This window comes from Saimiri boliviensis, chromosome 2 (assembly GCF_048565385.1).
Source record: "Saimiri boliviensis isolate mSaiBol1 chromosome 2, mSaiBol1.pri, whole genome shotgun sequence".
NCBI classification, from domain to species: domain Eukaryota; kingdom Metazoa; phylum Chordata; class Mammalia; order Primates; family Cebidae; genus Saimiri; species Saimiri boliviensis.
Window position 1 is genome coordinate 68771404 of NC_133450.1, and position 25196 is coordinate 68796599.

A 25196-nucleotide genomic window follows, 5' to 3' on the forward strand; every position below is an offset into this window, starting at 1 on the left:
TTCCTAAAGTGCTGGGATTACAGGTGTGAGCCACTAGGCCTAGCCCTAGTATTTGTATTTTTTTTAGAGATGGGGTTTCACCATGTTGGCCAGGCTGGTCTCAAACTCTTGACCTTAGGTGATCCACCTGCCTTGGCCTCCCAAAGTGCTGGGATTACAAGTGTGAGCCACTGTGCCTTGCCACATTTTCCTTTTTTCAGGAGGCAAATGAATGTCTGCAGACTAAAATTTTTTTCTCCATTGAAACATTTTAATTTTCTTTCCCCATCCATCTGGTTGAAAAGAGCCTGGTCTTTGCTCCCTCAATAGTCCTGGATTCAAATCTTAAACTCTTCTAGTTGTATGATCTTGGGTTTATGTCTTTGCTGATTATCTCATTCTTCATAGAAAGGAATAAACAATACTTATTTTGCCAGGTTACTAGTACTAAATGAGAATTCTCAGTATGGTGTCAAGCCTTATAGGGCTTTATAGAAAAACGTGATTTAAAATCTTGCTTTGTTACTTACTGGTTGTGTAACCTCAGACAAATTACTTAGTCTTTCTGACTGTTAATTTTCATTTGTAAAGTAGAAATGAAGAAGAAATCTATTTCATTATTGTGTGAGGAAATAATATATATAAAGATTTTAGCACCGAATCTGTTACATAGTAAGTTCTTAGTACTAAGAGTTGCTGTTTCTGCTAACAGTATAGAAATATTGCAGGATTAGTTCACTAATTTTATCTTTGTACTTCTTTAGACTTTGATTTTCTGTTATATAGTTTTATTACTCAGTACTTCATGACTAAGCATTTCTAGATTCAAGAAAAATTTAGTATGATAACATTATTTTTATTTGTCTAGAGAGGAATTGTGCAAATATCTGAAATTCAAAACAAAGCTGGCAGTTTGGTTAGGAATTACATTAGAAAATGAATATATAAATACATACAAAGTATGTGAACCTTATAACTCCCCATCTCATAACTACTTATTACTGTTTCAGTTTTACATTTGTTTATCTGATGATTTGATTAATTTCTGTTTTCTGATTTAATTTCCATGAAGTAAGGGACTAGTTAGTTTTTACCATTGTATTCCTGCCTTAGCAGGTACTTATGATATAGTTTGCTGAAATGGATGAATGAATATAAATTAAAAAGTATGGACATTTAAGTTACATGACAAGTTATTTTGACTACTGTAAATTAGAAATAAAATGCTTCTGAGCTAATATCCTTCCTCTTTGGTTATGTAACACCTTGTACTTTGCTCTCTCATGATTATTTTGCGTTCTTGTTTTCTTGATAATCTCTTCTACTGGACTCTGTTTTCTGAGAAAGGAGACCTTGTATTTTTTATTTTTTGTGTTCCTAATGTCTAGCACAGCATTTTATACATGATAAATAGTTGATAAATCTTTGTAAAAGTAGTTAAATGAATACTGCACAAGTAATCTCTTTACAGGAAATGCTGGGGCTCTCTAAAGTGCCGGTTACTCAAGCAACACGTGGTCCTCAGGTACAGCAGCCTCCTCCTTCCAACAGGTAATAATTAACTATGGTGAAAAGAATTTGACCGTTTCTGTAGCTATTTTAAACATTCCATACCCTTACCTTGAACGTAGGCATTCAGTGATACTATATTGTTAAATATTTTTAGGAATATAAGTAAATTGTATTAACATACTTTTTAAAGAATTGAGGCAAAATCATGTCATTAAATTTTTTTTTTTTGTCATAACAATGTGAGGAGTTACTTTAGTTTTGATATTTTGCTTATTTTCTGCTTTGAACTTTGGAAGAAACTTCTTTTTGTGTAGTTTTAGGGCGGCCAAGCTTTTTATTTTTTCTTCTTAGCTTTAGAGGTAGCTTTTGCCCTTAAGCTTTCTGGAGTGCAGTGGTGCCATCTGCTCACTGCAACTTCCGCCTCCTGGGTTCAAGCAATTATCCTGCCTCATTCTCCCGAGTAGCTGGGATTAGAGGCATGTGCCACCATGCCTGGCTAATTTTCGTGTTTTTTTAGAGATGGTTTCACCATCTTGAACTCCTGACCTTGTGATCCTCCCGCCTTGGCCTCCCCAAGTGCTAGGATTACAGGTGTGAGCCACCGCACCCTGCTAGCTTTCTCCCCTAAGCTTTCTAGTCAGAAGTAGTATTACTAAAGTTGAGTTGATGTATTTTCTCCTAATTATTTCAGTAACCTAAAACTAGACTGTTAAGTGAAAGATGAAGTCCTCAAGTAATACTTGGTTTGAGTGTTTTGTTTATGGTAGTTGTACTCAAAATATGGTTTCTGGGGCTGATAGCACGAAGTTACGTTTAGGAATGCATTTGAAATGCAAATTCTTGGGACACTCCAGACCTACCAGAATGAACTCTAGAACTGGGACCTAGCAATATGTGTTAAAACAAGCCCTCTAGATGGTTCTTGTGTACTACACGAAAGTTTTGAGAATCAATGGTCTGCTGTGTGTTCAAAGTATTGTTTTCTATTTTTAGGAAAGTGAAATTTGTTTTTTGGACTCTCACCCATGAACATTTACAAATGGCTTTTTATTTAATTTTGTTTCTCAGATTCTTACAACCAGTACAGAAAATAGACATGAATCTCACAGATCTTCTGGGAGAACTCCAGCGAGACCCTTGGCCTGTACCACAGGGAAAGAGACCTTTGCGTTCCTCCGGAGTGGCACTTTCCATAGCTGTAGGACTACTGGAGGTAGGGAAGATGGTTTTGTTTTGGAATGTAATGTGTGTGTGTGTGTGTGTGTGTGTATGTATGTATAATTGTAAGGATATAGGAAGAACCAAATTGCTTTTTTTCCTCCCTATTCTCTCAGTCAGCATCAACAAAGAATACTTCTGTGGTTTCCCCCTTATACCAACCAAGCAGTTCTGCCTTCGATAATAGTTGGGTGTGTTATAATTCAGTTCAATTCTGTCACTGTCTAACTGGAGATAAAATCACATCTCACAGATTGAGGGCTCAGTCCCACTTCAGTGCCATTCACAAGTTGTAGGTTGTTACCTATACTTCTGACAGATTGGCTGTAAATTGGAGGTTCCCATGACACTCTTCTTGGGTTTGATTAATTTGCTAGAATGGCTCAGAGAACTCTAGCAAACACTTTACTTAAGTTTCCTGGTTTATGATAGAGATATTACAAAGAATATAGATGAACAGTCAGATGGACTAAATGCATAGAGTGAAGTGTGGGAGAAGGGGTTCCAAGTTTCTATGCCTTCTCTGGAGTACCACCCTCCAGGAACCTCTACATATTTGTCTGGAAGCGCTCCAAACCGTGTTCTTTTGGATTTTCACGAAGGCTTCACTACATAGGCATGATTGATTAACATCACTAACCATTATCCCCTCTCTCGGAGGATGGGGGTGTGGAACTGAAAGTCTAAACCTTCTAATCATGCTTTAGGCTTTTCGATGACCAGCCCACATCTTGAAGATATCTAGGAGTCTTTTTGTTTGTTTGTTTTAGAGATGGGATTTCTCCATGTTGGTCAGGCTGGTCTTGAACTCCCGACCTCAGATGATCTGCCTGCCTTGGCCTCCCAAAGTGCTGGGATTATAGGCATGAGCCACTGCGCCTGGCCTAGGAGTCATTATATTAATACACAAAAAGTACTCTTGGCTGGGTGCCTCATGACTGTAGTCCTAGCAATTTGGGAGGCTGAGATGGGAGGATCACCTGAGCTCTGGAGTTCGAGACTAGCCTGGCCCACATGGCAAAACCCTGTCTCTACTAAAAATTCAAAAATTGGCCAGGTGTGGTGGCAGGTGCCTGTGATCCCAACTACTTGGGAGGCTGAGGCAGGGAGAATTGCTTGAACCTGGGAGGTGGAAGTTGCAGTGAGCTGAGATTGCTTCACTGCACTCCAGCCTAAGTGACAGAGTGAGACTCAGTCTCAAAAAAAAAAAACACAACCAAAAAGCCCAAAAAACAAAAGGTTCTCTTGTCATTCTACAGATTTCAAGGCTTTTAGTAGCTGTGTGTCAGGAAAGGAGAGGAAAAAATATATTTCACGGTATAATGGGAAATGGTATGTATAAGATAATATTGAGTAAAAAAAAATCAGGTTATAGGACAGTGAGTGTATGATTTTATCTATGTGAAGTATTTTTCTCCAGTGTATTGTCTTGTATATTGTTTTGTATATATCCTGTACAGACAGGATTCTGGAAAGAATTTCACCCAGATGCTAACAGTGGTACAATAAGTGGAGTTTTAGATAGAATTAGAAAATTTTACGCTATACATATTTTAGCTTTAGATTGACAAAATAATTAAAAAGAATTTTTTTTTGAGATGGAGTTTTGCCATTGTATCCCGGGCTGGAGTGTAATGGCGCAATCTCTGCTCACTACAGCCTCCGCCTCCTAGGTTCAAGTGATTCTCCTGCTTCAGCCTCCCAAGTAGCTGGGATTACAAGTGTGTGCCACCATGCCTGTCTAATTTTGTATTTTTAGTAGAGATGGGGTTTCTCCATGTTAGGCTGGTCTCAAATTCCCAACCTCAGGTGATCTACCTCGGCCTACCAAAGTGCTGGGATTATAGGTGTGAGCCACTGCACCTGGTCTTAAAGTGTTTTTTAAAAAATTTGAAATGGCCGGGTGCGGTGGCTCACGCCTGTAATCCCAGCACTGTGGGAGGCAGAGGTGGGTGGATCACGAGGTCAAGAGATCGAGACCATCCTGGTCAACATGGTGAAACCCCGTCTGTACTAAAAATACAAAAAATTAGCTGGGCATGGTGCGTGCCTGTAATCCCAGCTACTCAGGAGGCTGAGGCAGGAGAACTGCCTGAACCCGGGAGGCGGAGGTTGCGGTGAGCCGAGATCGCGCCATTGCACTCCAGCCTGGGTAACAAGAGTGAAACTCCGTCTCAAAAATAAAATAAAATAAAATAAAAAATTTGAAAAACTATCAAATTTACAGAAAAGATGCAAGAAGTGTACAAATAATTTTTTTCTCCAAACAGATTGTGAACCTGAATATCTGAGACAGTCTCAATTAATTTAGAAAGTTAATTTTGGGTTGGGTATGTTGGCTCACGCCTGTAATCCCAGCACTGTGGGAGGCCGAGGTGGGTGGATTGCTTGAGGTCAGGAGTTTGATACCAGCCTGACCAACATAGTGAAATCCTGTCTCTACTAAAAATTAGCTGGGTGTGGTGGTAGGCACCTGTAGTCTCAGCTACTTGGGAGTCTGAAGCAGGAGAATCACTTGAACCTGGGAGGCAGAGGTTGCCCTGAGCCAGGGTCTTGCCACTGTACTTCAGCCTGGGTGACAGAGGAAGACTCTGTCTCAAAAAAAAAAAAAAAAAAAAAAGAAAGTTTGTTTTGCCAAGGCGGAGGACACATGCCCATGGCACAGCCTCTGGAGCTCCTGATGACATGTGTCCAACATGGTCAGAGCACAGTTGGTTTTACACATTTTAGGGAGACATATATGTAAGATGTATGTTGGTTCCGTCCAGATGGGGGGACAACTCAAGCAGGGAGGGGCTGTCATGTCTCAGGCAGGTGAGAGACAGGTAGGTGAGAGACACAGGGAGGTGTATTCTTTTGAGTTCTGATTAGCCTTTCCCAAAGGAGGCAGGCAGATATTAATTTACCTCAGTGAGCAGAGGGTTGACTTTGAATAGAATGGGTGGTGGTTTGCCCTAGCAGTTTCCAGCTTGACTTTTCCCTAGGATTTTCTCAGTCCTAGAATATATAGAATAGTTTCAGAGTTTCTATCTTATACCTCTGTTAGAAAGAAGCTTAGGAGTAAGAGCTCATTATTTGTTTAATGTTCTGAGAATATATAGTATAAAATACAACGTTCAAAAGTTAAGTGGCTTATTCCCCTCTACTACCCTTAGTGTGATTATGTTATTCTTTGTTATTTTATTTGTATCTGCTAGTAAATTATTTAAGAGTACAGAATTACTTAAGAGTACAGAATTTTCTGAGCTGTTCAATGTTTAAACATTTTTCCTATGGTGCTGATAGTCAAAGAACAGCTTGGTTGGATATAAAAAGCCTTGGTTCTCATTTTTTTTCCTAGGGTTTTCAGAAAATGCTTCTTCATTGTTTTCTTGCCTTGATGTGTTTTGATTTTTTTTTAAACAGAACCTCTGTTGCTCAGGCTGGAGTGCAGTACGTGATCATAGCTCACTGCAGCACTGCAGCCTCAAACTCCTGGTCTCAAGCAATCCTTCCACCTCAGACTCCTCCCAAGTAGCTGGGTCTACAGGGCAATGCTACCATGCCCAGCTAATTTTTAAGTTTGTAGAGACAGTGTCTTGCCATGTTGCTTAGGCTGGTCTCGAACTCCTGGTCTCAAGTGATTCTCCCACCTTGGCTGATGTTTTTTGAAAAGGCTGATGCCAGTCTTATTTTCTTGCTTTTATAAATTATTTGATCATTTCCTTGATGGTCTTGAGGCATTTTTCCTTGGAGGGTTTTTGTTGCAGATTAATTTTTTCTAGTATGTGGTAGGCCGTCTTTTATATGTATTTTTTCCTGTAAAGTTTTCTTATGGCTTTAAATATTAGTTTTGTTCCATTGTTTTACCTTCTTTAAGAGCTCCTGGCTGGGCACAGTGGCTCATGTCTGTAATCCCAGCACTTTGGGAGGCCGAGGTGGGTGGATTGCATGAGGTCAGGAGTTTGAGACCAGCCTGGCCAACATGGTGAAACCCTGTCTCTACTAAAAATATAAGAATTAGCCAGACGTGGTGGCATACACCTGTAATCCTAGCTACTCTGAAGGCTGAGGCAGGAGAATTGCTTGAGCCTGGGAGATGGAAATTGCAATGAGCCAAGATTGTGCTACTGCATTCCAGTCTGCCAACAGAGCGAGACTATTTCAGAAAAGAACCAAAAACTCCCATTATATATAAATTTACTCTTCTTTGCTTGCTTGTTGTTTCAGCAATCTTTCTATTTCTTTGTTTCATTTTCATTCTCTTGTTTTTTGTTTTCTTTTCTTTAGTGCCTCTTACGAAGTTTTCATTTGAATCTGTAGTTGTTCTTCTAGGCCTGCTGTTTGCTTCCCTCTTTTCTCTTCCCAAGCTGCCCTTGATCTTTTTGAAGACTGGCAGTGAGAGCATGGGAGATGTGGTTCATGAGGATTTAGTAGTTTTTTTCCCCACTTATAGAAAATTTGAAGTTTGGATGTTCTTTGTGTTGTAGTTTTATGAAAGTATGTGTATATAGTTTTATTTGCTCTTGTTCTTCATTTTTTCAGCTTTACATGACTGCTATTAAATATCAGAATGAAGAGGGTATTTTTGTTATTAGTTAAGGAAGTTATAGAAGTAAGCATACCTTGTGAAAACATTTAAACAATATGCAGTGGTGTATACAAATAAGTAGAAGGCAACTTTCCTTGTTCTCCAGATTTGTTAACCATAAAATTAATTAATTAATTTTTGAGATGGAGTTTTGCTCTTGTTGCCCAGGCTGGAATGCAGTGGCACGTGATCTCAGCTCACAGCAACCTCCACCTCCCGTTTTACGTAATTCTCCTGCCTTAGTCTCCCAAGTAGCTGGGATTACAGGTGGCTACCAGCATGCCTGGCTAATATTTTTGTATTTTTAGTAGAGAGGGGATTTCACCATGTTGGCCAGGCTGGTCTCGAACTCTTGACCTTGTGATCTACCTGCCTTTGCCTCCCAGAGTGTTGGGATTATAGGCATGAGCCACTACGCCTGGTCTGTATTTTTTTTTAGGAGAAACAGGGTTTCTCCATGGTGGCCAGGCTAGTCTGGAACTCCTGGCCTCAAGTAATTCGTCCAAAATAATAACTTTTCTCTTATTTCACTGGCATCTTGTGAGGAAGGGAAAGTAAATTGGAGTATTCAACCCATTAACTTGAACTAGAAGTGTAAGTCATGCATTCTTATGTTTCTTTCTTTCTTCTTTTCTTTTTAGGGGTGGGGATGGAGTCTTGCTCTATCGCGTAGGCTAGAGTGCAGTGGTGCAATCTTGGCTCACTGCAACTTCCACCTCCCAAGTTCAAGCAATTCTCCTGCCTCAGCCTCTTGAATAGCTGGAACTCTAGGCATGTACCCCCATGCCCAGCTAATTTTTGTATTTTTAGTAGAGACAGGGTTTTATCATGTTGGCTAGACTGGTTTCAAACTTCTGACCTCAGGTGATCCACCTGCCTCAGCCTCCAGCCTCCCAAAGTGCTGGGGTTACAGGCATGAGCCACCGGGTCTGGCCTCTTTTTTTTTTTTTAAATGGAATCTTACTTTGTTGCCCATGCTGAAGTGCCATGGTGTGAACTCAGTTCACTGCAACCCCCGCCTCCTAGGTTTAAGTGATTGTCCTGCCTCAGCCTTCCAAGTAACTGGATTACAGGTGTCTGCCACCATGCCCAGCTAATTTTTTTGTGTTTTTAGTAGAGATGAAGTTTCACCACGTTGTCCAGGCTGGTTTTCAACTCCTGATCTCAGGTGATCCACCCGCCTTGGCCTTCCAAAGTTCTGTAATTACAAGTGTGTGCCACTGCGCCCAGCCTTTTTTTTGTTTTAAATCATATTTGTGTTCTAAACATCAAAAAACAAAAGTGAAACACCGACAACAAAACAGAAGAACTAGGTGCCGTGGCATGTTCTTCCCATTCCAGCTACTTGGAAAGCCCAAGTGGGAAGATCAGTTGAGCCTAGGAGTTCAAGTCCAGCGTTGGCAACATAGTGAGACCCTGTCTCAAAAAAAAAAAAAAACCCCAAAAAACCAAAAAATGTTCGCTCTTCCATTTCACTCTCTGCTCTTCCCAGTCTGAGATGAGTTAAGTAGGAGAAATGTCCTTGTTTATAGGAATTAGGCTTATAGATTAGTTTAGAATTAGGAATGTACTGTGATTTACCATAGGATTAAAAAAAAAGTTCACCTTTGTTTTCAAATTTTATTGTAAACATTTGATTATTTTATTTCTTAGAAAATATATGCTTTTCTCTTATTTAGAAGGAGTATGTAAACGATTATCAGAAATGTATATCCATATGTTTTCTTTTAAACTCTTGACTTTGTTTTTTAATAGTGTACTTTTCCCAATACTGGTGCTCGTGTCATGATGTTCATTGGTGGTCCTGCTACTCAGGGGCCTGGAATGGTGGTTGGAGATGAGTTAAAGACACCTATAAGATCGTGGCATGACATTGAAAAAGACAATGCCAAATATGTTAAAAAAGGAACTAAGGTAATTTTGTCTTTTAAATCTTTTTGCCTTATTGGAAAACAGGCATTCATTTGCTAGAAGAAGAAGAATAAAAATAGTTTTTGATAGAAATTGATATTATACAGTTTAATACTATAACTACTATTCAGAATTAGAGAAAATATTCGTTTTTCTTGATAACTTGTTACAATTTTTCTGGTTTGAAATAGTTAAACATTTAATAGCAGGTATCAGCAGGTATCTCCTTAAAAATCATTCCTGAGAGAAACATTCTATGCCTTTTAAAATATTCATGTTAAAGAATGTCTTTCTTTTTAGGAAAAGTTGTTTTCACATTTTTCAGTTTTTCATTTCCAAGAGGCAGTTCTTAATTTTTTCTTCAGATACGAATATTGTTCGTAGCTTAAATAGTTCATCATTTTCTTGTGAGTTGTTTTATGTTCATCTAAATTCCCATTTTTGGGTTTGTGTAAGTACAGTTTGATACTAATTTTTGACTCTCTTATATTGGTTCTATTTGTTTTTTTCTTTTGTTTTTTTTGAATCTGAGTTTTGCTCTTGTTGCCCAGGCTGGAGTTCAATGGCATGATCTCAGCTCACCACAACCTCTGCCTCGCAGGTTCAAGCGATTCTCCTGCCTTAGCCTCCAGAGTAGCTGGGATTATAGGCATGCACCATCACGCCCGACTAATTTTTGTGTTTTTAGTAGAGGTGGGGTTTCCATGTTGGTCAGGCTGCTCTCAAACTCCCAACCTCAGGTGATCCACCCATCTCAGCCTCCCAAAGTGCTGGGATTATCAGTGTGAACCACCATGCCCAGCCTATTTGGTTCTATTTGTTAATTTCTCTGTTAATTTTTTAATTCTCTAGAGTTCAGTTTTAGTTTGGTTTGTGCTGTATCATCTTGCATTTTTTTGGTAGTCATTATCAGTATTTTATATATATATATATATATATATAAAATATATATATATTTTGATCCATTAATGGAAAAAAGATTGAAGGATGATTTTGTATATTATTTTAATTAAAAAATCTTTTGTAGCATTTTGAAGCATTGGCTAATCGAGCTGCTACGACTGGCCATGTTATTGATATCTATGCATGTGCATTAGATCAGACAGGTCTCCTGGAGATGAAATGCTGTCCCAATCTTACTGGGTATGTATTTAAACTTTTACAATTTTTGTAATTACAAGCAAATTACATTTACTGTTATAAACTAATAATGATGGTTTAGGGAAAAAGGTCATCTTCCCACTACTTCAGGGAACACATCTGTAATAGCTTTTGATACACCTTTCAGTAAAGCACACTTTTAAATTTTTTCTAAAATATGGAGTTATAAATTTTTTCTAAAATATGGAGTTATAAAGGTCCAATCCTGTGTCTTTCTTTCTTTTTTTTTTTTTTTTTTGAGACAGAGTCTCACTCTTGTTGCCCAGGCTGGAGTGCAATGGCGTAATCTTTGCTCACTACAACATGGGTTCAAGCGATTTTCCCATCTCAGCCTCCCAAGTAGCTGGGATTATAGGCATGTGCCACCACACCCGGCAAATTTTGTATTTTTAGTAGAGATGGGGTTTCTCCATGTTGGTCAGGCTAGTCTTGAACTCCCAACTTCAGGTGATCCGCCCGCCTCAGCCTCCCAAAGTGCTGGGATTACAGACGTGAGCCACCACACCTGGCAGGTCCAAGACTGTTTGTAAAGCTCACTTTGATATCTTCAAGTCATTATTTTGTTTTATAATATTAACAGCATTTTGGAGATATAATTCATGTACCGTAAACTTACCATTTACAATGTAAAATTTGATGCTTTTAGTATTTTTGCAGGATGCACAGCCATCACCATAATTTGTTTAGAACATTTGCATTATCCTAGAAACTTTGTACCCATTAGCAGTCACTTGCCATTACTCCCTCCTTTCCCTTCACACCACCCTCTCAGCCTTAGACAGTTGATAATTGCCTGTTCTGGATATATATATATATATTTTTTTTGAGATGGAGATTAGTTTTTGTTTTGGAGTGCAATGACGTGATCTCGGCTCACTTCAACCTCCACCTCTCTGGTTCAAGCAATTCTCCAGTCTCAGCCTCCTGAGTAGCTGGGATTACAGGTGTGTGCTACCACGCCTGGCTAATTTTTTGTCTTTTCAGTAGAGATGGAGTTTCTCCATGTTGTTCAGACTGGTCCCTAACTCCTGATCTCAGATGATATGCCTGCCTTGGTCTCCCTAAGTGCTGGGATTACAGATGTGAGCCACCATGCTGGCCTGTTCTGGATATTTGTATATAAATTGTCATTAATCTAGGATGCATTATCCGGTATAATGATAACATAGATCATCATAGATAACGTGTGTAGAAAATCTGAAAGAATCTGTAAATATTGGAATTAATATGTCAAGTTGACAAGATTTCTGGGTCAAGGTCAGTGTACAAAGTTTAATTATATATTTATATACCAGTAACATAAATAAAAATATTTAAAAGGATACAATATCTAATCAGCATCAGAGATAACATAAAAACTTTAAATAGTATCAAAAGTAAAATTATGATCAATTAGTTATATCACATCAGTTTTATTCTTTTTTTTTTTTTTTTTTTTTTTGAGATGGAGTTTCTCTCTTGTTACCCAGGCTGGAGTGTGCAGTGGCGCGATCTCAGCTCACCGCAACCTCCGCCTCCCGGGTTCAGGCAGTTCTCCTGCCTCAGCCTCCTGAGTAGCTGGCATTACAGGCACGCACCACCATGCCCAGCTAATTTTTTGTGTTTTTAGTAGAGACGGGGTTTCACCATGTTGACCGGTATGGTCTCGATCTCTTGACCTCATGATCCACCCGCCTCGGCCTCCCAAAGTGCTGAGATTACAGGCCTGAGCCACTGCGCCCGGCCATCAGTTTTATTCTTTTGCCTATTTTGATTTTTTATTGTATCCTTTATTGACGTTTAAGTAATACTTAAAATATTTTAAAAATGTGAGCAAGTATATCTAAATATTTGTATGCGTATGTGTATACCCCTTTTTGTATAAAGAGAATGTTTTATATATCTTTCTCCACTTTGTGTTTTTCACTTATATCCTAGAAATTGGTCTGTAGCAGTATATTACTGCATTGTGTGGATGTGATATTTTTTCAACTAGTCTCTAATTACATGATTATTTGGATTGTTTTCAATTTTCTATTATTCTGGGTTTGTGTTTAAAATGGGGTATTTAAAAAAGGAAAAACTTTTATTATTACAAATAGTACTTCAGTGAATAACCTCGTGGCATATATTTTGTTTTTCTCTTTTTGTTTTGCTAGAGTATCTTTGGGACAGATTACTGTTAGAGGGGTGGCTGGATTAAGGAGGAGATCCATGTATAATTTTGTTAGATATTCTCGAGTTGCTCTGTACTGGGCTTGTACTATTTTGCATTCCCAGCAGAAGTGTATGAGAGTGCCTGCTTTTCTGTAGCTTCACCGACATAATATGTTGTTGCCAAACTGATTTTTGACAGAGAAGGAATGGTATCAAAATAGTTTTCCACTTTCCAATTAATGTTAAAAAGCTTTTTTAAATTAAAAAAGCAGGTATATGCTTATTGAAAAAAATTTAAAGTAAATACATAAAGTGAAAATACTATCTTAATTTTCTTCCATTCTCATTTGCTCGGCATAACATGAATGTTTCATGTGATCAGATAATACATGCATATACATACACACATGTACTTGTTTTTAAGAGTGTTAATAGGCCGGGTAGGTAGCTCACGCCTGTAATCCTAGCACTTTGGGAGCCTGAGGTGAGCATATTGTTTGAGCCCAGAAGTTCTAGACCAACCTGGGCAACATGGAAGAAACCTATCTCTACAAAAAAAGCAAAGATTAGCTGGGCGTGTTGGCACAACCTGTAGTCCAGCTGTGTGGGAGGCTGAGGTAGGAGGATCACTTGAGCCCAGGAGGTTGCGGCTGCTGTGAGCCGTGATCATGACTCTGAACTCCAGTCTAGGCGACAGAGCGAGACCCAGTCTGAAAAAAAAGAAAAGAGAATGCATGCTGGAAACTGTTAGGTATCTTTACCAAAATGGAGAACTGGGTGATGGCTGGGAGAGACACATTTGTTACTATATTCCCTTCTGTACCTTTTGAGTATTGTAATATGGTGGATGTATTGCCTATTTAAAGAATAATTTTTTTAAATTACCAAGGACAAATGCAACTGTAAGGGGCACTCTGTTACCCTCAGAATTGAGATTATTTGTGCGATGAGGATATTCTCATATATATTTGAATATTAAAAATTAATAATGCAGTACATTTTTTTCTTCTACGATTTTTTTTTTTTTTTTTGAGACGGAGTTTTGCTCTTGTTACCCAGGCTGGAGTGCAATGGCGCGATCTCGGCTCACCGCAACCTCCGCCTCCTGGGTTCAAGCAATTCTCCTGCCTCAGCCTCCTGAGTAGCTGGGATTACAGGCACGTGCCACCATGCCCAGCTAATTTTTTTGTATCTTTAGTAGAGACGGGGTTTCACCGTGTTGACCAGAATGGTCTCGATCTCTCGACCTCGTGATCCACCTGCCTGGGCCTCCCAAAGTGCTAGGATTACAGGCTTGAGCCACCGCGCCTGGCTCTTCTACGATTTTAACACATGGACTCAGTAACTGTGTCAAGTATGTTCTTTTGTTCTTTCCATGCAGAGGATACATGGTAATGGGTGATTCTTTCAATACTTCGTTATTCAAACAAACTTTTCAAAGAGTCTTTACCAAAGACATGCGTGGGCAGTTTAAAATGGGCTTTGGTGGTACACTAGAAATAAAGGTAAGAACCAAAACTTGACATGTTTGTTCTGTTGTCAAGAGAAAACTTATAGGCTTGAGTATAATTCTAAAATGGCATTAATCAAATTTAATATTTGCCTTCAAAATTGTCATTATTTTATATCGAAACCTGAGTTAGAGATTTTCTTCACCTGCAGTGTTATCATTAAGTGTATGAGACTATACTTGAGCATTTCTGAACAATTGTTAGAAAAGTAGAACAATATTGGTAAAATATTCCTTAACTTTCTACTGTTTCTTTATATAGGGTTTAAATCTTTAAGGTATGTTTTATCTTTTTTTTTTTTTCTTTTTTGAGACAGAGTCTTCCTCTGTTGCCCAGGCTGGAGTTCAATGGCATAATCTTGGCTCACTGCAACTTTTGCCTCCTGGGTTCAAGTGATTCTCCAGCCTCACCCTCCCAAGTTGCTGGGACTACAGGCGTGTGCCACCACATCTGGCTGATTTTTATATTTTTAGTTGAGGTGGAGTTTCACCATATTGACTGGGCTGGTCTCGGACGGCTGGTCTCGGACTCCTGGTCTCAAACTCAGGTGATCTGCCTGTGTCAGCCTCCCAAAGCACTGAGATTACAGGTGTGAGCCACCATGCCTGGCTGTTTTATCTTTTGTAGGGCCAAATCTATTTATGTTAGTGCTAGGTTAATGATAGGAATTGTTGTCTAACTCAAGAGGAAACTGCTTTTTGCCTTTTGGGTAATCAGTAATTGTTTTATGATTAGTTGTTATTGCATAATTCTATCATTGATTTCAAATACCCAAGGGCTTAGTGTTTCTAATCCTAATTGATTCTTATTGATTTAAATTGATTCTAAGCACATTAATTTTGAATTTTCATTAAATATTTATTATTTGTTGAATGCTTGCTATATGCCCAGTGTTATGCTGGGAAATTACACAGATGTCTAGGGATATTTAAGGTATAGATCTTGCTATAGAGAAACAGTCTTGATAGAGAGGCAGGAAAAGATAAAACAGTGCATATAATAGAATGACATAATAGTAAATTATAAAAGTGCTATAAAGGTTTAGAGAAGAAAAATGAATGTATATAGGACAATTTATTCTAGGGGAGTGTGACTTACAGTTGTTTTTTAAAGATGTCAGAGGATAATGCATTTTATTTAGGAACCCAGTGTGAGGAAAGGCGTAGAGATGAGACTCAGCATTGTATCTTTGAGAAAACTGGCCAGTGAGAGTCGATGCTTTGTATTGGAATGAGGGGAAATAGCTTACAGCTTAAATTTGGAGGAGTCGTTTGTACTGTGGAGAAGCATGTGTAGGCAGAAGTCATACTAGGTATTTTGGGTAAGATTCTTCTGATAGTGGTATTCTGGATATGTCATTTCAAGTAGGAAAACAGAAGTAGGCTTTCTAATTTTTTGTTTTAGGTAGAAGGTATTGTGATAGCTTAAAGTTTGGTGGCAGAGAGACTGGGGAGAGGCCAATTTTGATGGATTTTCTGTAGGAGGAAAAATAGAATAGGGTGTCTAAGGTTTTGGATTAGGACATGTGAATTTGGATGGGTAGGTAGGAGTGTGAAGACCCGATGAGGTTCCCAAACGGAGACCCACTATGTGCTAATGGAAATAGAAGACTGAAATTAGGTTGGTACCAGATTTTAAATTTGGCAGTGAGCATAGAAATGCTCATCGACTGATTATTTTTAATGTTAGTATATTTTCATTGGCTTTTGAGTTTTAAATATAGATGAATATCTTATATTCTTATATACCTGTAGTTGAACATTTGAACTTATCTTTGAGGAAACCGAACATGCTATATTCTTATTTTGCAGACCTCAAGGGAAATAAAGATTTCAGGAGCTATTGGACCCTGTGTGTCACTCAGTTCTAAAGGACCCTGTGTGTCTGAAAATGTAAGTCACCTTTATTCTAAAAAGAAAATACAGGGCCAGGAACCGTAGCTTGCACCTGTAATCCCATCTACTTGGAAGGCTGTGGCAGGAGGATTGCTTAAGCCCAGGAGTTGGAGACCAGCTCAGGCAACAGAGAGAGATCCTGTTTCCCACCAGTCATCCCCCCTAAAAAAGAAAAAAACAAAATACAGTAAATGCACCAGATAGCACCAACAAAGACTTGGGGTGGCAGACTATAGCACTCCTTTCAAAATTATTATATTGGTTGCTTTATGTAGTTCAGCTTCCTATTGGTATACCTCTATTTGTGGTTGCTCTTTCTGCATACCCTTTTCCCATCCAGCCCTAAATTAAAACTTTTCTATTTTTTTATGCCTAAATTATATCTTGCCCCAGTGTGCCAAAAAAAAAAAAAAAAGCCTCATGATTTGGAAATTTGGAGACTTCTGAAAGTTAAAATTAGCTCTAGATTGATCTTTTTTACCAGAATTTTTAAAAAAGTAACCAAATTAGCCAGATTTGGAATTTCGGATCCTTATGTTCTTCTTATCCAATTTAATGGAGATATAATGCACTCTAAAATGGTCGAATCATGTAGCTCTAGAGAGGATGATGGGACAAATAATACAAAGCAGGTAATCAACTTTAAAAATGACAAAGTTAAAAAATTAATGTGTATAAGCAGTTTACATGGTTAAGGTCTATCTATATGCCATTTTCTTGGGAATCAGAGTGCTTAACAATTCTCATTCAGAGAACCTGTGTTCCTAAATGCACATATTATATATTAAATCAGTTTTTCTTTACACAGATCAAGTACTTGGATAGAAAGATACAATGTTAGTTGTAATTACTCTGTTAAATAACATGCTTTTGAAGACAACAGTATGAAGAACTTATATTAATACTTTTGTAATGTACTTAGCAAGAATTTGAATTTTACTTTTATTATGTAAAATCTGTTTTTTATTATGTAAAAAATGCTTAATTTTATTTTATAATATACTTATGGTCTTAAAACATTTTAAGCTCTTAACATCTTTGAATTAACTTGAAACATGACTTTTTTTTTTTTTTTTTTAACCTGTGGTCTTTTTCCTTTCTCACCTTAATATAAAATTAGTAAATTGTGGCTGGGCGTGGTGGCTCACGCCTGTAATCCCAGCACTTTGGGAGGCCGAGGCAGGTGGATTGTGGGGTCAGGAGTTCAAGACTAGTCTGTCCAACATGGTGAAACCCCATCTCTGCTAAAAAATACAAAAATTAGCTGGGCATGGTAACTCGTGCCTGTAATCCCAGCTACTTGGGAGGCTCAGGTAGGAGAATTGCTAGAACTGGGAACTGGGAGGCGGAGGTTGCAGTGAGTCGAGATCGAACCACTGCACTCCAGTCTGGGCTACAGAGCAAGATTCTATCTCAAAATTACTACTACTACTACTACTACTACTATTACTACTACTACTAATAAATTGTGTCTCTGGTTTTCAAACATGCTAAATTTTATTTTTACAGGAGATAGGAACAGGTGGCACTTGTCAGTGGAAGATATGTGGACTTAGTCCCACTACAACCTTAGCTATATATTTTGAGGTTGTCAATCAGGTATGGCTTTCTACATTTGAATATTAAAATGTATTTTTGAATAAGTACATACTTTAGGCTATGAATAGTTCATATGTTTTTCCCTGTGGTAAATATGACCCAAAATTTACCTTCTGTATTAGAATTTATATTTGTCATTTTTTTTTTCATTTTTCAAGGCTAAACTCCTTGCTGGAGACATTGTAATAGAAATACAGGGAAACCTACAAATGCCAAACTTTGGGTAGTCCAACTTTCAGTCTGTTTTCTTCCTTCTTTTTTGAATATAAAATTGAAGGATAAAAGCAGTTATTTAAAATTCCCTTCTAGTAACACATTTTTGAGATTAGATGTCTAGCTCTTCTTAGTTGTCACAAAGTGTATAATGATATATAAGTCCTCCTGCAAGGAAGTCTGATATGTCAAAATCCATAGACAAAGATTGGAAAGTAGTCATATTTGGAAAGATTTTTTTTTTTTTTTTTTTTTGCTACAAGAGGTAATTAATCACATTGAAGAATAATACAAATTACTGACTTACGTATTAATAGTTATTAGACATAAAATGAACCACAAAATATTAACAGCTTTCCTAAGACAGGTGCAGTAGTTTTTTTTAAACATTAAAATTTGTATGAAATATATTGACTTATTGACAAAAAATAAAACAACAAAGCAAGAATGTCTGTTGTCATGTTGTCAGAGGGCATGAATAAAGTTTTCCTATTGACTGCTTATATTTCTGATGATAATTATATATTACTATTAGTTTCTTGTCATTAATCGTTCATTGGTTATTTGTTCATCATATGATTGTGTTCTTAAAAGTTCTGTTTTCATCTTAAAAATTTTTTTTTTTTTCTTTTTAGAGATGGGGTTTCACTATATTGGTCAGGCTGGTCTCGGACTCCTGACCTCAGGTGATCCACGTCTTGGCCTCCCAAAGTGCTGGGAGTGTAAGCATGAGCCACCATGCCCAGCCTGTTTTCATCTTTTATGTCTGGGGAGGAGGACTTAGCTCAATTTCTCTTTATTTAGTTACAAGTTGATATCTCAAATCTGAAAAGCTGAAATCTGAAATGTTTCAAAATCTGGAACTTTCTGAATGCAGACATGACATTCGAAGAAAATGCTCATTGGAGAGCATTTTGGATTTGGGATTTTTGCATTTGGGGATGTTAAGTTGGTATAAGGCTTGAAAAAATACAAAATCCAAAACGTTTCTGGTCCCAAGCATTTTGGATAAGGGATATTCAACCTATGCAATTTGGCTTAAATGGACTCACTTAGGTCTTGTTTGTTAATTTCTTTGTGATCTCCCTTTTCTTTGTTCTTTCATGTACCTCTGGCTTATATATTATTTGAAAATTGGTTTCCTAGCAGGACTTACTTCTCTCATTCTTCATTACTTTCTTCCTCTCCCAATTAATTTCTCTTCTTCTGTGTAACAACTCATAACTGTTTTGTATGCACTTGAAATAAGTATCCTAATCAATTTTAGAATGAATTTTTTTTAGTGCTAGGACACGTAGCCTGTGATTGTATGACAACAGCATAGTACATTTTGCTTAGGTTTTACTCCACTATTTTTATATAGCACAATGCTCCAATTCCTCAAGGAGGCCGAGGTGCAATCCAGTTTGTGACTCAGTATCAGCATTCAAGTGGGCAGAGGCGCATCCGAGTGACCACCATAGCTAGGAAGTAAGTTGCATTTGTTAGAGATTTGATTTTCAAATCACGACTAACTGGGTTGTGTTTCTAAACTGGATTCCTATTTTGGGTGACATCCATGACTAGCAAGTGAATATTCGCGACGAATAGTATTTTATTGCTTTCTAATCCAGCTTGTTTGCTACAGTATTCATTGCCAAGAACTGTAAGAGCAATTTTTAAAAAGTACTTCTAAGGCACACCCTTCAAAATATTATTTTATTTACCTCATTCATGTGAGAGGAGAAAAATCAAACATTTACCTACAATAGTCAATAATGTATATAATTCATTATATGTATAAATGATATAGCACAATAATTAATCGGATTATTTTTCAATTAGTGATAAAAATTCTTAGCTGTATTTTTCAAGTGTTATCAGTAATTCAATTTATTTATTAAGCCTTTACTCAGTTTCTGCTTTGTGGGGTAGATTCTGTTGTCAGAGAGTATGAATGCAGAATCTGTGAACATACTTAGCTTCCTCCTGTATGATGGTGTGGTATAGACTAGTCCTTACCTTGACTGTAGTAAAGGGCCAGTTGTGTTTTCTTTCGTAATCCTTCGGGTACAGATGCTTTTATTAAATACAATAAAAATGAGTTACTAGAAAAATGAAATTAAAAAAATGATTTAAAACAAAACTCTTATTGTTAGATTAATAAGACATAAGATTACTTTTTGAAGTTGCTCAGTTTCTAAGTATTCATTCTCAGTTCCTCTTCTTACCTCATGGCAGTGGTTGACATGCCACACTTTGACTAGCCTTGTTGAGACTGTAAAAGATAAAGTCTCTATCTAACAGATTTGACTATAGGGTAATATTTTTGTGTAAGATAGTTGTGTCCTAATTTGTTGATATATGCAGGGTCCCCAAAAGGGATAAGTAGGCACAACAGATACCTTTTCTTATTCCTATCTTTGTGATAGGTTCTCTAAATAAGGTGTGTATTTTTGTTCATGTGCTCTTTACCCAGCATTTGCAGAGACAACAAATTGAACTGAATTAAGTACCCTTCTTTTTATTAAGAATTAGGAATAAATTATTACTTTGCTACTTTGGTATCTTTATATATTTGTGAAGTATAAAACCAAAGGAAAATAATTGTGGAATGAGGTTAGGAGGAGATTTTTAGATGAGGTGAATCTAGAAGTGAACAAGTTTTGATCTCTAAACTGTTTGTCTTGAACTTGGTTGTCTTAATAGGGAAAGTGCTGATCAATAAACTTACCCAGTTTAGTCATGGTCTAGACAATGGACAAGGAGGGCATCTGTAGTTCTCATTTTCATTAACTGTACTTAAACTCTAGCTTCATTTCTGAAAATCATTAGACTTTTGGTGAGTGATGGACATGAACCCAACATTTGAACTGAGTATTAGTTGTGTTGTATGATCTGTTACTTAGCACAGGATTGTACATAGATTTAGTGTCCTGTTCTGTTACTTTGCTTTGATTTAACATTCTGGAACAATGTCAAGGGAATACATTATTCATTTTAAGAAAAAATGTCAACTGAATCTTCCCTTTGATTTGTTCAGATTTCAGATAAGGAACTAGGAAGTACTGATTCTTGGCAAACTTCTCAGTTTATTTATGCCTCTCAACACACACACACACACACACACACACAGAGGCACACATGTGCACTGAATTGGACATTCAAACATTTGCTTAAGGAAACAATGACATACCAAATGAGAGACTTTTTACAAAGTCACTGGTTTATACTATTCAAAAATGTCTTGGAAGACGTCTGAGTAACTGGTCCAGATTAAAGGAAACTAAAGAAATACTACCACTAATGCCAGTGCGTGGTCCTAGACCAAATGTGACGTCAGGGAGAAGTTTGCTTTAGAAGCCATTATTAGACAGTTAGGGAAATATGAATATGGTCTTTCTGTATGACTCGCTCTGTCACTCAGGCTTGAGTGTGACGGTGCCATTTTGGCTTACTGCGGCCTCTGCTTCCCAGGTTAAGGCAAATCTCTTCTCCAGATTTGCTGGGATTACAGGCATGCACCACCATGCCCAGCTAGTTTTTGTATTTTTAGTAGAGATGGATTTTCACCTTGTTGCCGAGGCGATCTTGAACTCCTAAGCTCAAGCAATCTGCCTGCCTTGGCTTCCCAAAGTGTTGGGATTACAGGCGTGAGCCACCACAACCAGCCTAGAGATAGGGTCTTGCTGTTTCTCAGGCTGAACTCAAACTTCTGGGCTTAAGTGATTCTCCCAACTTAGCCTCCTGAATAACGGACTACAGTTGTGTGCCACCATGGCGACTGGACCAGTAGATATCTTAATGTTTTGGCTGGTCACCATGGTGCATGCCTGTAATCCCAGGACTTTGGGAGGCTGAGGCAGGCAGATCATCTGAGGTTGGGAGTTTCAGACCAGCCTGACCAACATGGAGAAACCCTATCTCTACTAAAAATACAAAGTTAGCTGGGTGTAGTGGTACATGGCTATAATCCCAGCTACTCAGGATGCTGAGACAGGAGAATCGCTTGAACCTGGGATCCAGAGGTTGTGGTGAGCCAAGATCATGCCATTGCATTCCATCCAGGGCAACAAGAGTGAAACTCCATCTCAAAAAAAACCAAAACCAAAATGTTTTAAGGAATGTGGTTGGAGACCTGCCTTTACACTTACTTTGGAAGATTTCTTTAGGTTTGGTTGTATTTTTCTGAAAAACAATGAATACTATACTATAACTGCTATTAGTGATTTGAAAAAAAAATATGCTAATTTAAGCCAGGTGCAGTGGCTCACAGCTATAATCCCAACACTTTGGGAGGTCCAGTTGGGTGGATTGCCTGAGCTCAGGAGTTCGAGACCAGCCTGGGCAACATGGTGAAACCCCGTTTCTACTAAAATACAAAAAATTTAGCTGGAGGCTATAGTCCCAGCTACTCAGGAGGCTGAGGCACGAGAATTGCTTGAACCCAGGACATGGATGTTGCAGCAGTGAGCTGAGATCCCTTCACTACACTCCAGCCTGGGTGACAGAGAGAGACTCTTGTCTCCAAAAAAAAACCAAATGAACAAAAAACTAATTTGTCTAAGTAATATTGGAATTTTGAAATATCAAGGTAGTTTCTGTATCTTTTATCTTTTAAATTTTGTGTGGTAGCCAACTATGATATGGTGGATATAATAATTCAGCAGCATTTCTGTGCTTTCTTATTGTCTTTAGCTGGGCAGATGCTCAAACTCAAATCCAAAACATTGCTGCATCTTTTGACCAGGAGGCAGCTGCCATTCTTATGGCCCGGCTGGCAATATATAGAGCAGAAACAGAAGAAGGTCCAGATGTGCTTAGGTGGCTGGATAGACAGCTCATTCGACTGGTAAGAAGTAAACACTGTGCTTTTCTAAATCTATCTGCTTTCATTTATAGTGAATGTTTGTTGCAGATAATCTCTTTTGAAGTACTTAGCAGTGTGTCTGAAATCATGTATGAGAAACTTGTATTCAGATTACTGAGACAGTAGCACATTAATGAATAATAGAATTCAGTAATCTCATTCAGTAAACCAGATTGCCATTTTTCCTTAAAATGTAAGAGTGACAATTATGTAACCTATTATTTTCAATTCTTATTGGCTGGAATGAGGTTAGTTCCAAATTTATTTCTATGTTACTGTAACTATTTTTATTGCTTTTTAACATATTTCTTCATTGCTATGGTCTTAGTTTTCTACTTTTTAATGGAACTCTTATATGCATCTTTTGAAAGAAATTAGGCCAGGAATGGTGGCTATTGGCAGTAATCCCAGCACTTTGGGCCAGGGGTTCAAGATCAGCTTGGGCAACATGGCAAAACCCCCATCTCTACAAAAAAATAATAATAAAAAAATTAGCCAGATGTGATGTCTAGTCCCAGCTACTCCAGAGGCTGAGGTGGGAGTATCACTTGAGTCTAGGAGGTTTGAGGCTGCAGTTAGCTGTGATCGTGCTGCTGCACTCCAGCCTGGCCAACAGAGTGAGACCCTGTGTCAAAAAAAGAAATTAATTTGGGTAGAAAAATTATACATATTAACATGCAAAATATAGACAAGGCTGTATTATCTGGTTCTAGATTACTAAGGCATGTGCTAATAAAGTTATTAGTAGTGTTGATTTACTTCGTGTTTTTTTTTTTTTTTTGAGACGGAGTTTCGCTCTTGTTACCCAGGCTGGAGTGCAATGGCGCGATCTCGGCTCACCGCAACCTCCGCCTCCTGGGCTCAGGCAATTCTTCTGCCTCAGCCTCCTAAGTAGCTGGGATTACAGGCACGCGCCACCACGCCCAGCTAGTTTTTTTTGTGTATTTTTAGTAGAGACGGGGTTTCACCATGTTGACCAGGATGGTCTCGATCTTTTGACCTCGTGATCCACCCGCCTCGGCCTCCCAAAGTGCTGGGATTACAGGCTTGAGCCACCGCGCCTGGCCTTACTTCGTGTTTTTTTTTTTTTTTTTTTTGAGACAGTCTCACTCTGTCACCAGGTGCCAGGCTGGAGTGCAGTGGAATCTTGACTGCAATCTTGGCTCACTGCAATCGCTGCCTCCTGGTTTCAAGCAATTCTCTTGCCTCAGCCTCCCGAGTAGCTGGGACTACAGGCGTGTGCCACCGCGCCCATCTAATTTTTGTATTTTTTAGTAGAGATGGGGTTTTACCGTGTTGATCAGGATGGTCTCGATCTCTTGACCTCTTGATCCACCTGCCTCGGCCTCCCAAAGTGCTGGGATTACAGGCGTGAGCCACTGTGCCTGGCTTACTTGGGTTTTTAAAATGCCAGAACACCATTACTGTACTTGGATTATGCCATAGAGCACTTTATTAGTTCCTTTTTTTTTTTTTCCCTTTTTTTTTAGACAGGGTCTCACTCTGTTACCCAGACTGGAGTTCGGTGAGATGATCATGGCTCACCATAGCTTTGACCTTCCATGCTCAAGCGACCCTTTCACCTCAGCCTCCTGAGTGGCTGGGACTAGAGGCTCATACCACAACACCTGGAAAATTTACAGATTTTTTGTAGAGATGGTCTCCTTATGTTGCCCAAGCTGGTCTTGAACTCCTGGATTCCTAGGTTTAAATGCCTCTCCCACCTCATTCTCCCAAAGTGTTGGGATTACAGGGATGAGCCACCGTCACCATGCCTGGCTAATAAAAGTTTGTTGAGACTGGGTCTCACTAATTTGCTCAAGCTAGTCTCAAACTGCTGTGCTCAAGCAACTCTCCCACCTTGGTCTCTTGGAGTACTGGGTTTACAGGCATTAGCCACCACACCCGGCTAAGCTCAGTTCTTAATGCTCCATTTCTGCTCAGCAACCTCTGGCCTATTAATTCTTTGAAGGTTCTTCTTTATGCAGTCTTTAGTTTAAACACCCTGTTGAGAACTCTGTTTGCTAAGCTATCGAATTTCTGTGTCTGGCAGTTTTTGTGTTGTTGGTATAGGTTTTCATGTAATTTAAAAAATTCTTGAGTGAACTAGACTTGTTTTAAAAAGTTAGCCATTTTTGTAGTATTGTTCAGAACTTTTTTTCATTTCATTCCCGAGAGTTTCTTTATGCTAGTACCTCTTTGAAAAAAGCAGCATTAGTGAGCCAAGATTGTGCCACTGCACTCCAGCCTGCCAACAGAGCAAGATTCCATCAGAAGAAGGAGAAGGAGCAGGAGAGGGAGGAGAAGGAGGGGGAGGAGGGGAAGGAGGGGGAGGAGGAGAAGGAAAGCAGCAGTATGATAATATTACCACAATTTTTTTTTTTTTTTTTTTTTAACGAGAGATTAGAACTCTCATGGGGTCCACAATTGATGGGACACTATCAGCACAAATGCCAACACAGTTCCTTCAAGGTGGATCTTTTGTTTCCAGATAGATGTAACATTAAGTATATTTTGACCCTTGCTTATTTAGAACAGCAGAAAAGTTTCTCTTTGTAGCAAAAATGTTTTCTTGAATTTCACTGTTACTAGAAATCTGACATGACATCAGTGAAACTTGTTAACTCTGTAATCTATTATTT

General features: G+C 38.4%; 1 protein-coding gene across 5 annotated transcripts in view; it reads left to right on the top strand.

Annotated features, from left to right (window-relative positions):
* Positions 1 to 25196, top strand: part of SEC23A (SEC23 homolog A, COPII coat complex component) — a 73743-nt gene that overhangs the window by 25977 nt on the left and 22570 nt on the right. For all 5 annotated transcript variants that reach the window (XM_010339453.3, XM_074393539.1, XM_074393540.1 and 2 more), the window contains 9 exons: positions 1451 to 1530; positions 2560 to 2704; positions 9035 to 9193; positions 10218 to 10333; positions 13869 to 13992; positions 15810 to 15890; positions 17403 to 17492; positions 19069 to 19175; positions 22383 to 22536. In XM_010339453.3, coding sequence (XP_010337755.1) covers positions 1451 to 1530; positions 2560 to 2704; positions 9035 to 9193; positions 10218 to 10333; positions 13869 to 13992; positions 15810 to 15890; positions 17403 to 17492; positions 19069 to 19175; positions 22383 to 22536 — 1056 coding nt within the window. The remainder of the gene's footprint in view (positions 1 to 1450; positions 1531 to 2559; positions 2705 to 9034; positions 9194 to 10217; positions 10334 to 13868; positions 13993 to 15809; positions 15891 to 17402; positions 17493 to 19068; positions 19176 to 22382; positions 22537 to 25196) is intronic.